Source organism: Pundamilia nyererei, unplaced genomic scaffold (genome assembly GCF_000239375.1).
Source record: "Pundamilia nyererei isolate P.nyererei 1_Seehausen unplaced genomic scaffold, PunNye1.0 scaffold00009, whole genome shotgun sequence".
Classification (NCBI taxonomy): Eukaryota; Metazoa; Chordata; class Actinopteri; order Cichliformes; family Cichlidae; genus Pundamilia; species Pundamilia nyererei.
The window spans coordinates 2,533,730-2,547,145 of NW_005187410.1; the positions used below are offsets into that span (position 1 = coordinate 2,533,730).

At 38.6% G+C, this 13,416-nt stretch overlaps 2 protein-coding genes across 3 annotated transcripts; both read left to right on the top strand.

The window, feature by feature from the left end:
* Positions 1-524: 524 nt before the first annotated feature.
* On the top strand, positions 525-5,754 carry pttg1ipb (PTTG1 interacting protein b). Of its 2 annotated transcripts, XM_005723369.1 has the most exons (7): positions 525-701; positions 1,043-1,098; positions 1,205-1,313; positions 1,824-1,926; positions 2,269-2,334; positions 4,732-4,778; positions 5,219-5,754. In XM_005723369.1, the coding sequence occupies exons 1-7, from the start codon at positions 587-589 to the stop codon at positions 5,260-5,262; spliced, it is 540 nt and encodes a 179-aa protein (XP_005723426.1). In that variant the 5' UTR covers positions 525-586; the 3' UTR covers positions 5,263-5,754. The 2 variants fall into 2 exon arrangements, with proteins under 2 accessions (XP_005723426.1, XP_005723427.1); XM_005723370.1 differs by lacking the exon at positions 5,219-5,754 and having other exon boundaries at positions 2,269-2,349.
* A 1,008-nt stretch (positions 5,755-6,762) lies between these two features.
* Positions 6,763-12,321, top strand: sumo3b (small ubiquitin like modifier 3b). Its single transcript, XM_005723371.2, has 4 exons — positions 6,763-6,953; positions 7,520-7,648; positions 7,753-7,824; positions 11,530-12,321. The coding sequence occupies exons 1-4, from the start codon at positions 6,933-6,935 to the stop codon at positions 11,590-11,592; spliced, it is 285 nt and encodes a 94-aa protein (XP_005723428.1). The 5' UTR covers positions 6,763-6,932; the 3' UTR covers positions 11,593-12,321.
* Positions 12,322-13,416: the final 1,095 nt, after the last annotated feature.

Genomic DNA, 13,416 nt, shown 5'->3' on the forward strand with positions numbered 1-13,416 from the left:
ATAGATAGATGGGACTGCTGCTGGTTGGTAGTGCTGGGGTCAGTAAAGTCATATTAAAGTCCGTAATTATATACCATAAATTATTTTCTGCTTGTATTTTTGTTTTATAAACTCAAATCTGCAAAGTTTTAAAAGATAAGGGAAGACAGGAAATACTTTATTTATCCCAATGACAGCGAAATCACGGTGTTACAACAGCAGAATAGCTTGGAAAGGCACAAAATTAATCTAAAGAAGATAGAAAACACAACAAAACCCCAATAAAGCTCACTAAAACGTCAATATTATACTATAAGAAGCTTGAATCTAGAATGAATGCAAGCATTGTGGTAAAGATTTTCCATGTCTGTCAGATACGGAGTATAAATAATATAAGTGTTTTTTCCTGATATGTGCTGAGTCTCAGAGAGCTAATGAGCACAGTGCGTCCTTACTCTCCGCTCTCCCTCCCAATAATAAAACATGTTTTTCAATGAGATGTGTCACCCTGCAGCTGCTTGATGACACCAGCGTCAGGAGTTCGTGACGTCACCGCTAGTAAACCAGGGGTTCAGCTTCACTCCTCTCGAGCCTTTCTGTTTTTTCCATGCAGTCCAGCGCTCGTGTCACCATGTACAGCCCGTCCGCCTTTGTTTTTGTCCTAATTTCCTGCGGTATTATTACAGTTACAGCGCAAGCACCGACTCCTGCTCCGGCGGACAGTAAGTTTGTTTTTCTTGTATGTGTTAGTGCAGCGCTTTGTTTTGGAGTGCCAGAGACGGGTCAGGAGGCAGTCACATGACATCTACACAGTGGACTTATCGTGATCGTAGAAGCAAATGTAAAGATAATTCTCAGTGGCTTTATACATATTCTTGTAGTATTCACACACACACACACACACACAAACACAAAAGAAAAAGTTTCTTTTGCCTGCCTCAGTTAGGTTAACGTTACTTCTTTTGTTGCAGTGATCCTTAATATGTCACAGAAAGTTAAATTCTCTCAGGGTTATATTAGTTTACTTCTTGTAGGTGTGTGTCATAGCTTTTCTCTGTTTCAGCTCCCTGTGCCTTGAAATCCAACACCACTTGTGATGAATGCTTGCAGAATGTGACAGTAAGTTTCCTGCAGTTCAGCCAAAAACATATCCTGTAAATGTTTGCCATAAAAAGGGGAAGTTTATAAGATAAAATGTAACTGTTTATGACTGTGTTTGTTGCAGTGCCTGTGGTGCATAACGACCAAAAAATGCATCGAATACCCGGTGAAGAGCATCCTGCCCTCCAACAGCGTTTGTCCACTGAATGATGCACGTTGGGGGCTATGCTGGCGTAAGACTGGCACACACACTTGTTACTATTATTATTTAATGCGTGATGTTTGCATGGGGGAAATATATTTTTTTACATTGTCCAGGAAAGCTTCTCAGTTGTGATGACTTTCTCATTTTCTTGCTGGACGGTAAAATGAATATATGAGTTTGGACTTTGAGTTCAGTTTGAAGATCTTACTGCAGCTGTAAGTTGTCTGTAAAATACATTTATGACATTTTAGACTTTGAACAAATAAGTGAAAAAAAAAGCCCAAACTGCAAGATTAACCAGTAAGAAAAATAATTTGTAATGTACCATGTCAGCCAAGAAAGAAAAACTTATAAGTCTGCGTTTTTCCCCTCTTTTGTGGTGCAGGTCTTCTTCATAAATCATAATCATCTTCTGAGTAAAATACATTAGCATCTTTTCCACTTAGTAGTTCATTGCTATGTTTACTTAATGATAAGATTTGCTCATGCAAGCTGGCGTTTTTTTTACGCTGTCCTTGTGTCCACGTTTGATTTACAGTCAACTTCCAGATATTGATCATCACTGTGTCGGTGCTGGCTGGTATCATCATCATCGCTATTCTTGTTTGCTGCTTCTGCTGCTGCAAGTGTGAAAAAATTGGGTAAGCATTAAGTCACATGAAGTGCTCACTGTTAAATCTGGATCAAAATGTAAGCAGAAGCAGGAGGAGGAGGACGAGGAGGACGAGGAGGACGAGGAGGATGGGAACACAATGGGTTGTTATTCTGTGAGGCTAGGCTGATACGGCTATCTCCAGAAGGCTGCCAGAATTTGTGGCTGCAGTAACTTTGGTCTTTCTGATTTTATAACTGCCTTCAATTTTGTTGCTCTGTAAATGTATAAAGCTAAAAGCAAATGCTCATATTTGATATATAATATAAATGTCTATGTGCAGATACATAAAGGTGGTGAATTGATGTAAACAAAAATGTCTTTTTAATAGGAGAAAGAGAGAAGACATGCAGATGGAGCGACAAACTCGGCTGAGGAAGGACCGCCAGAAAGCGAGGTGAATGTCTGTGGAGTATGTGTTTTAACTTAAATCTTCACGCATATAACACAATTTCAGAGTGTCTGATTAACTGAAACCTTACTACTGTGCCTGACTCAGATGGGCAAAATATTAAGTTCTGTGTAAGGTCTTGAGTAAGTTGATCCATATACTGTAGTATAAAGGACCCAAGGCACGCAAAGGTTTTATTTACAATGTTATTGAATTTTCCTGCTTGTGCAGCTTTCCACCTGCCTCACTCCAGTGCAGCACACAGCTCTCTCATCAACTCCTGGCATCCTGCTCATATAGGGGAGGCATGATTAAGTAATAGAGATCAGCTGTGTGGGTCAGCCTCCTCTGACGCCACACCCTGATAATGATAATGAAATAAATCTAGTTAGGCTCTTTGCTCTTTTTGGAGCAAAGGCCATCAAAAACCCATGCCAGGTGCTTCACAGCCTTCCCCTGTTTCTTTTTCTTCATGGGCTCCAGGCCAGCAACTGTCTTGTGATGTTGGGCATGCCCAGGACATCTCTACCTTCTCAGGCTCTCTTCTTCCACGGTCCATCGCTCTTTCTGTTGCTGCAGGTTGATGTTGCTCATTTTTTATGGCCACTAGAGGCCATAAAAGTCCACGAAAGCTTTTGTAGCTCTCCATGTCTGCTTCGCACAGAAGCAGAGACTCTACATTTTTCATAACTATACAGTTATGAAACATGAAGATTGTTCACAAAGTCTCCCAGATTATTAATTAGTCATCTAAGTCTTAAACCGAATTTAACATTTATCCTTTTAATGGACATGAACATTCACAGGTTATTTGTACAATCAATCTCAACTATCAAGTTTTAGCCATTAAACATAGAATTAATGTTACTTTAGGCTGAAGTATATGTTACCACAAACCTAACCAGTGACGTAAACACTGGCATGTGAAACTTTTAAGGTAATCGTGTGCAGTGTTGGTCAAGTTACTTGAAAAAAGTAATCAGTAACTAATTACTGATTACTTCCCCCAAAAAGTAATCCCATTACTTTACTGATTACTTATTTTCAAAAGTAATTAATTAATTAGTTACTTAGTTACTTTTTAAAAACACGATTTACAACCTGAAGAGGTGATAAAGCGATAGATCTGTCAGCCCAATTCTACTTTTTCTACATAATCCATCATACAAAATGTAATCAAATGGAAAAGTCCCTTTTTAAAACTTTTTTATTAGTTTTAATCTTTTAACTTTATGCATCAAGCAAAAATTAAATTATATGCACCATTCTCTGACTTGAAGAAATTAGTTTAACATTTAAACCTATTTTCTACACATTCCAGCACATAAAATAAAATATTTTTTGAGAGTGTTTACACTCACTCTTTCAAATAGATGCAAGTAAAACACAGCAGAAAATAAATAAAGTCAAAGACTCAGTGGTCCTGTTGCTCTATTTTTACCTGTAAAGCAGGACTGCGGTAGGCGGAGGTTTACCCTGGTGCAGGTGTGCCGCGGTCAGTTGAAGAATCCGCGAGTTTCTCTGTGAATTTCCCATTACATGGTAGCGCACTGGGTGCTTGCTTAGAAGTTTAGGGGATTTTTTTGCTGTAAAATAAAGTTTTCTTCCCATGCACAACGGACACTAATGTTTTTGTCACTTTTTATGGAATCAAACTCAAAGTAAGGTCGGTACTTCCACGCTTTAAACGCTGCATGCTCATACTCTCTCCCACAATCGATATATGATCCATTGTTGATCTGCACACAGCTGTTGTCACTAACGGGCACTGCTTATGTCACCGTTGTGAGACATTCTCGCAAAAAATCACGGTTTTAGTAACGCAGTAACGCAGCGTTCCTACGGGAAAGTAACGGTAATCTAATTACTGTTTTTGCAATAGTAATTCCTTACTTTACTCGTTACTTGAAAAAAGTAATCAGAAGTAACGCGTTACTGCCCATCTCTGATCGTGTGTAAAAATCGAACTCATCCATAAGGAACTAAATGTGTTACCTTATTATGCGGCATAAAATCATTGATGTTACATCAAAAATAAGAAACATAATGTCAGGTGTTTATTGTTGAGATTGAAAATGAATTTAACTTCATTAGATAAACAGCAGGCTGATCTCATTCCCGGGGTGCTGGTTCATTTTGCTCCTGGACACCATGCTGGAAAAGTAAATATTCTGGGAATCCAGCGCTACTGTTTGGCTTTGTGTTTCATCACAACTGTTATAATTGAATTAGACTAATTGGACGGTGCCAAAAAAGAGCAAAAAAGATTGACAGGCAGGAAAGGGGTTTTTTTTCTGTGAAAATTTTGCTTTCTACTTCATAAACTAAAATAAGTAAATAAGTGTCATGTGACAGTGTCAGCGTCCTCTGTTGCCTAACAATTTGTCTTTGTTTCCCTCTCAGGAGGTCAGAAATGCAGATGAGGCACGATGAAATCAGGCACAAATACGGTGAGACTAATTCCTTTTTCTGTGTGGCTTGAACGGGTTATGAAATGTAAAGTTTGATTGTCAGAGAGGTTTGTTTTCAAAGTGCTCAGTTTGTATGCGGAGTGATCAAACAGCAGCAAAATAGAAAAAAATTAATAAACCACAACACTATGATGAGATAGATTAAGGAACAGATAAAGATAATGGAATCTGAGCAGAAGAAAACAAAATGTGAAAATTAAAAAAATCCATTTACACAAACAGGGCGGAAAAAACTATCATTGAGTGCCATCTACTGGAGAAATACTGTACTGCACATATTTGATAAACTACAATTCAGTGTCAAAAGACTTAGATTTTAAATTACATTAATGAAATGTAAACCAAACTTCCCTGAATAATTTATATTTTGGACTCAGTTTTATTGATTACACATCCTTCTTTTCAATTATTCTTCTCAGGTATGTCGAAGGATAACCCATACGCCCGTATGGATGATCATTGAGAAGCAGCCGTTCGTTAAGTTGATCCTATTGAAGCCAGTAACACGGAGATACAACCTACAAGGAGCTCATGATAAACTGTGACTGTCTGATTGATTTCAGCGCGACAGTGTTTTCAGAATACTCTTAGCCTGATGCTGCACCGTTTTGCTTGATTAATATTTCTTATGCATTAATTTCAATTTAATTTGAAAAAGCAAGCATCCCCAGTTTAGTTTGTAACAGTCCAAAGCTGACGAGTGCTGTGGTGCTTCTTCTGTAACAAGCAGTTTCACTTTCATACTACAGTTACAATATTCTCGATTTGACTCATCCATGTCTGCAGCTCAACACTTCTTTTTCTTTAAATAGTTCATGTAACATATTTGTCCTTTTCTCCATTTTTATTGCATTCCAGAATTATTTTCGTTTTTTATTGAACAAAAGAAAATGCATGTTTTTGAACTGCATCTGAATCATCTGCCAATAAAAAATAAATAAATAAATAAAAATCATACATTTTTTTAGTTTTATTTTTTCCCTCCGTCTCTCTCACACATGCTCTTTTATGTTTTGGCCTATGAACAAATCAAATTTCAAAATATTTTTAATAAGTTAATTTTCCAAAATATCCCAACTGACAGTGGAAATTAAGCAATCTAAGAATGTTTCAGTTCCTGAGAATAATATTCTGCTCACTTGTTTGGTCTTCTGGTCCAGCCCCACCATGACAATAGCAAAACGGATAATACGTTTTGGGGTGATTCATCACTCATTTTTGTAATTTTGGCTCTTATACACCACCTCTGTGGATTTTGATTACAGACATTTTTCTATACAGTCCCAAATTTCTGTACAAATTAATCTTGGTTTCATCTGCCCAAATAATTTTTTTCCAGAACTGTGTAGGCTGTTTTAGAATCTTTCTGGCAAAGTCTACTCTGGATTTCTTGTTCTTGACTGTAACCAGTGGCTTGCACCTTAAACTAAATCCTCTTTCTTTACGTTCATGAAGGCGTGTCTTGATTGACAATAATACACGTCCCTCCTCAGGAGCATTCTTGACTTAGCTGGATGTTGTGGAGGTGTTTTTCTTATCCATGGAAAGAATTCTGTAATCATGCACTTTAGTCCTTTTCAGAGTTTTTGATAACTCTCTGATATGTTTATTTGTAATCTTGAATCTCAAAGCTGACAAAACAGTTTATGCAACACTTTGCAAAATCACTGCTCATCCATGATATAATAACAAGAAAAGGTGTGACTATCCAAAAACTTAAAGACCTAAGTGTATATGGCAGATCTCTAAAGATTAATAAAATAAAAAATAAAACTTTTGGATTCAAGGGATAAATAATAACGAGTCTATGTAATTACTATGGTAATGAGATGAGTGTGGCCAGCTTCCATGGTAAATTAGCTGCCATTTGAAAGCTTCTGTCCTGAGCTCCCGCGTTTTCTTTGATCGGGGCCCTTTTGTTTCCCCTATGTCACGGGAGTGCGCAAATTAGCGGACGCTCACGTATCCGCGGCCCCGACGAAAAATGGATCACGTGACGTTTTTGGTCGAATTACATTTTAAATATCACTGCGCGCTCCCTCGCCAAACGAAAGAGCCGGAGGAGCTGATAAACCGCTTCACCATTATCAGCCGGAGTCCACGTTACTCTTAAATACCGGAGGAAATAGCAGAATGTCTGAAGAAAAGCCAAAGGTCGGTGCCGCGCTCCTACAGAGACACATCTGGGTCATGTTCATCTTTAGGTGCTCATTATGCCCGCTGCAAGCAGCCGTTAGCATGTTCTGCTAAGCTAGTGCTGCTTAAAGGCTGCAGTTTCCTAGTTTGAGCGGGTAGACGGGGGAAACAAAGGTTGCTCAATTTGCGGATATTTTGGCTTTAAGCTCAGTTTGTGCCTATCCTGTTCTGTATCTTCCATATCCAGCCTCCTGCCTATCGGCATACCTTTCAGTTAAACTATGTTTGCTAATGTCGGTAACAGAGAGTGCTAGCGAAATGAATGGCTTGTTTTTTTTCCCTTTACTGTTTGCGCCATTGTGGCTTTCTGCGCCAGTTTGAACACGGACTAGCCTGCTATGCTAACGCTGGGAGAAGGCGAAAGGAAGTGTGTATGCGTGCGGGTTTTGGGTTTGAAACCTACCTCCTCCGTTATCACGCTTTCTTGTAAACGTAGTTGGCTAACTTAGGTTGGCTGCTACTTTGAACTAATCGGGGCTTACTCCCGGACGCTTCTGTTGGTGACCTTTTTGCTTTTGTTGCAGGAAGGAGTGAAGACGGAGAACGACCACATTAACCTCAAGGTAGCTGGTCAGGATGGCTCGGTTGTACAGTTCAAAATTAAAAGGCACACTCCATTAAGCAAGCTAATGAAGGCATACTGCGAAAGACAGGTATGGGGCCCTTTGAGCTTTTTTGCTCATATTATTCCGTATTACCTTGTAAATGATTAACTAGATGCAGAATCTAAGAGAAAATTCCTTTCTGTGTCTTCCAGGGATTGTCGATTCGGCAGATAAGGTTTAGGTTTGATGGACAACCAATTAATGAAACGGACACACCTGCACAGGTTGGTAAAATACTAAAGGCCCAGTTCATTATGGAGGTTTGAAGATGCAAAATAGCATTGCCCTTGTTTTCTTTAACTAGAAAGTCTTTTATGCCAGCACAACAAGTACAGCCTTCAGGCCAAGTTGTACATCTCAGCTTCTCCAGAAAATGCCCAATCACAACCTCAAAGTGAAGACTTACAGCTATAAATCATAAAGTTAATGCATTTGGTTGGATATTTGTAATGTTGTCATTAAAGTGATGCAAAATGGCATGTAACAGCCAAATCAGAGGATAAGATCTACTTGTCCTCTTGTATTTTTATGCGTAATGAAAAGATATTCAGCGTTGGATATCAGTTTTATACGTTTATATAGTGTGAAGCATAAGACCACTTTTTTTTCTGCTCTGTGTTTAGCTACTTTATAGTTGCAACACTGAAATAGTACAGGGCTTAACAAATATTTTGAATGTAAAGTAAACCAAAGTCAAATTCTTTGTTTGTTGCTCAAACTTGGCAAAATAAGTAAAGATAAAGATGTAAAACCTTTTTAATCAGTAATATTTAGAATGCTAAAAAATTAGGAAAAAATAATAAATCAGTAATAAATGTGGATTTATTTATTTGCCTGATAAATAAAAATATAATTTTTAGTTTTAAGCAACTTTTTTGACATTTAAAAGAAAGAAAAGGAAGATGTTTCTGGCGCTACTCTGGGTTCTCTTCCCAGTTGGGCATGCCTTGCAAAGAGAGGACTTAACCACCTCGATTGGCTCCTTTTGTAGGAGGAGTGGTTCTACTCCAGAGATCCTTTCAGATTTCGGTGTTCCTTGCCTTATCTTTAAAGCATGATTTAGACTTCTGTGGGAAATCTACATCGTTACTTATGACGTAACTGAAAATCCCTATTAACCCTATGCTGTAACCTTCCAAGTAGGGATGGGTATCGTTTAGGTTTTATCCGATACCGGTGCCAAATCGGTACTTTTGAAACGGTGCCGGTGCTCAAACCGGTGCTTAAAGAATGGAGAACACAAAATTGGTCCAAAAACCTCTCATGTTCAGCTCTTTTTTTGTAAAAAGATAACAATGTTAGCCTTTTCTGCAGCTATGGGGCATATATGGTATCACTCTTGGCTGGAAGCAGTGCTTAAACAATGGAAAAAACACAAACTTTGTCCTAAACCTCTCATGTTTAACTGTTTTCCACTTTTTCTTTGGTTATTTTAGCCTTTTTGTCCAGGTTGAAGGGAGTATCTGCCATCAAACAAGAGGACAGCCGCATGTAGCTATGATGATGTTTGCTAGTTCACCTTACATGCATTAATGTAATAACGTGGTTAGCCTACTCAACGTAAATTACACACGAACAACATTAAGCTACTCACGCAGAGAAGAATGGCTGCTGCTGCCATCATCATCCGTCATCATTTCTGCTACACTGGCAGGGCTAGGGGCCAGGACTCTCCTTTTCGTGTTTTTGGGGGATGTTGCATAACAGGCAACCCACCCGCAGTAGATGCGCTCGGTGTGAGGTCTCGCAGCAAGCTATCAAATACGGCGCATTTCTGGGCTTTAAAAAACCCCCGCTATGCGTCGCCAGGTGTTTCATCGGATTTGAGGTGTTACCTCCTTTGACAGTATCACAGTATCAGCTTAAAGCACTTGTTGCTGCTGAGTTTGCATATTTTGCTGTGAAGTACAACCAGACTTTTGACCGCTTCGCCTTGGACATTTTTAATCTGTAGCTCTGCTCTAAAAGAACGTACGTACCTGGGCCCGCCTACTATCCTCGGAAACGTAAAATGATTGGCTAGAATCTAAAGTGTATCACAGCTCAGGAAAAAAAGCACCGAAATGTGCGCTGCCTTTCGGTCTGGTTACTACTGTTTGTCAGAATGATGGCACCGGACACCGGTACCCATCCCTACTTCCAAGCCATTCAGTTACTTCGTGGTGCATCAACCATACATGTAGTTACATTTGTCAGGAGGTTCACATCAAGCTACTTGGGAAGTTACTGGTAGGATCTAAAGGTTCCGGTTACGACGTAGATTTCCCCCAGAAGTCTAGATCATATATCTGAGCTTCTGTACTGGAATATCATCAAAATGACTGTAAAATCCTAAATGACTGTACACACATGTCTTTAGCTTAGCTGCGGCACAACGTGCCAGTTTGCAAAAGTCGAGAGGCGGACGACCAGTCAAGGCGCTACAAATTCTGTGGTTGTGCATCAGGCAATGTGACGTCAAACTGTGCACACACCACCCATGACGGAGGGTGTGTGGTGAACATGAAAACGCCATAAATCAGGCCTAAAGCTGAGCCCAGCCACCCTACAGAGGAAACTCATTTCTGCCACTTGTATTTGTGACCTTGTTCTTTCAGTCACTACCCCGTATTTCATAGCCACAGGTTAGGGATGGCATGTAGATGGACTAGTAAATTGAAAGCTCCTTTCAGCTTAGCCCATTTCTTTATTAATGGGCCAGCACAAGCGCATATTACTCCTGACGTCACACCAGTCGAGCAGTCCAACTCAGGCTTCACCTTCCCATCACTTGTGAATAAGATCCCAAGATACTTGAACTCTGCTTGAGGCAGCTTGTCTTCCCTAACCTAGAGCGAGCGTTCAACACATTTTTAAATTTTTGTTTTAAATTGGCGATGCTGTCAGTTCTAAATTTTCTTTCCTGAAAGACTTCCAGCCTTCTGTTAATAATTGTGGTTGAGTAAAGCTCATACTTTCTCACAAACCATTTGCTTTTTGCCACTGGACTGACAAAAAGCAGAATGAAAGTCCAAAACGCTCAGTGCAGATTTGAGAAAGGGAATCCTATATTTGTGTATGTGACAAATTCCTGAACAGCTGCACATTACAAGACCATCGGTTCAAATGGTCGACAAGTTAGCCAAAGTCTGAAAAGACCAAAGAGGTTGGCTGAATGGAAGCTGGTTTGGATGGTGTGAACCCATCAAGGCATAGACCCATCATGAACTGGAAGCCGCTGGACCATTGGAGACACTCATGAGTTTGTATTGCTGTAGACTGAGGCTGCCATCCAAAAAGGACATGCAAAGCTAAACAAAAGCTTTCTGCTGACCACATGCACAAATGTTTTCCAGGCGAATGTTAATCGGATTAGACGAAACTGTTTCTGAGCAGAATTACCTGAAGTATGTCTGGAGGAGACATCCTTCAGACATAAACAAAGGAACTGTTACTAGCTGTTCCACATGCAGGTTGTAGCATGTTGATCTGGAACTGTTTAGCTACCAGTGGAGCTGGTACATTGAACAGACTGGATGTTGTATCTACCTCAGGATGGTTCAGTAGAAATCATTTCAAAGTGCAACAACCTCAAACCTATCAAAAAAAAAAAGTGGAATTATGGTAAAAGTCCAGTGTCTGCAGTGACCTTTCGAGGAAACATTGTCCAATATTCGTTGTGCTTTACACATACAGGGTACAAAATACATGTAAATTTTGTTTATTTCAGAAAGCTCTTTTTGTGCACCAAATTGTCAGTGTTCATTTTAACTCTAATAATATATATCACACCTCAGGGATAAGACAGACAAACAAAACAGTCCTAACATGGTAATTTAAAAGTGGTAATTTAGGCAGGGAAACCTGCCTACATGATATTATTAGCATTACTGAAAACTTCCTGTCAAGACATGGTCTGAGAGACTAATGTGCACGTGTCTTTGTTGCAGCTGGAGATGGAGGATGAAGACACTATTGATGTATTTCAGCAACAGACGGGAGGAGTCTGTTAAGTGGAAAGAGTCAACAATTTTTTGTTTTGTTTTGTTTCTCCTTTTCAATTCAGTTTTCTTTTTCTATTAGGTTTATCGACTGCGCTTCCCTAAATGAAAGACTTCACACAACAAAAAATAAAAAGGATAATAATGATCATTTGGGGCCAAATACCGACTTTGAGATTAGGTAACTTAATGTTTTTATTCACCAAAAACCGATTTGAAATTCATAAGGACAGAGTAAATCTCATATTATGGCTTGTAATGACGGGACCATTGTGGGGTTTTTGTGATGTTCAGCTGTCTGAGTAAGCTAAATGACATGCTTTCTTTTCTGTTTCTTGATATTTGTTTAATTTTTTTCCAGATAATGGTAAGAATTCATATTCAGGATGGACTTGACTATTTAAATATTCATGTACTTATGAGGAATGCTGCTGGGATAGTCAGTAGTGATCTGTTCATAGATGGGAGATTTTGTGACATTATTCTCATGTAGATTTTAGTCGCGTTTTTAAAAGAACATTTAGAAATAATCTGTCCATGCACAGTTTATCTTCAACAGGAGAAAAACTTGTTCTTGGAAAGCGTCATTATGGATGGTTTACCTCAATACTGTTACCTTCAAAGTGGATTTATCTGACTGGTAGTACAGTAAGGTTCTTGGACCAAAAATGCTAAATGAAAAGGTTTCTTTTTATAAAAGGGTTTGACTAATATAAAAATGTAGATGTAAAAGTTATTGTAACTCAGTGGTTGGTGGTATTGCACAGCAGAAAAACGGTTGTTTTCATGTGTAAAGTTGATTTTATGCCTGTCCAGGACTTTAAAAGGGGAAAAACTCCTCACCTTTTATCAGAGACATTTTATCTCATCCAAGAATAAGTATTTCACTCATTGTATACATACATACATACATGACATGTTGCCAATTTGAATACGTTTGTAAAAAGTCTATCCAAACATTAACGTTGTTTTATGCTTGTGTGTTGATGGAACCTTTTTTGTTCTTGTTCATTTTCACCTGCGTTTCAAATTTAAACATTTTAGATTTGCATGGTGATGTTGGCAAATGTTCTTTTTCTTTAATTATTTTTTTTTGTCCTTATACTGTACACAATAAATATAGTTTGATACTCAGCTGCCTGAACCCTGTTGGCTTTCATTTGTGTCAGAGTACTGTAAAGTCTTTAGTTGCCAGTGCAGAGCGGGTGTAAAATATTTACATCTTTGGCATAAACGGGAACTCATTTAAAATAGCGGGCAAAGAAACGTGCCTGATTTTCTAAATACAATGATGTGTTGGGGTTTGTTTTTTTTTTTTTTTTTTTTTTTAAATGTATATATCTGTGGTTCTTCCTCGTCAAACTACATGTGAAAATAAGTATCCTGGACACTGGTTATGATGGGAACTCACGGGAAGTAAAGGTTATGTTAGGTCATCGTAGTCTAAGGAGCTTGGAAAGACTTCACAAGGCCAGGTCAAAGAAATCTGCCAGCATGATTCTTTGGGCTTAAATTCTAAGAAAGAAATATGAAAATTTACAGAAACCTCTGGTAGCTCATTACCCACTCTACTGTAATAAGCTTTTACTATTTAAAAATAAATAAATAAAAAATAAATACTACTTTTAAAAAACTTACATTTAATGTTTTGTTTTGTTTTTCTCATGCGGACCCACCATAACAATAGAATTTTCTATTGTAGATCGGGGGGGGTGAATAGAAATTATTTACTTTGGTGTTGTCTGCATGTCAGTAGGAAAAGCTGTTAAACTTAAATATAGTCAAGTCCCAAAACTGCCCTCCTTAAGTGGCCACTTTTTCATATATATATATATA

Coding starts and splice junctions, on each gene's coding strand:
- pttg1ipb (XM_005723369.1), top strand. CDS start 587: ATGCAGTCCAGCGCTCGTGTCACCATGTACAGCCCGTCCGCCTTTGTT. Junction 702..1,042: donor GACTCCTGCTCCGGCGGACA/GTAAGTTTGTTT, acceptor TCTCTGTTTCAG/CTCCCTGTGCCTTGAAATCC. Junction 2,335..4,731: donor AAGGACCGCCAGAAAGCGAG/GTGAATGTCTGT, acceptor TTTCCCTCTCAG/GAGGTCAGAAATGCAGATGA.
- sumo3b (XM_005723371.2), top strand. CDS start 6,933: ATGTCTGAAGAAAAGCCAAAG. Junction 6,954..7,519: donor TGTCTGAAGAAAAGCCAAAG/GTCGGTGCCGCG, acceptor CTTTTGTTGCAG/GAAGGAGTGAAGACGGAGAA. Junction 7,649..7,752: donor AGGCATACTGCGAAAGACAG/GTATGGGGCCCT, acceptor TGTGTCTTCCAG/GGATTGTCGATTCGGCAGAT.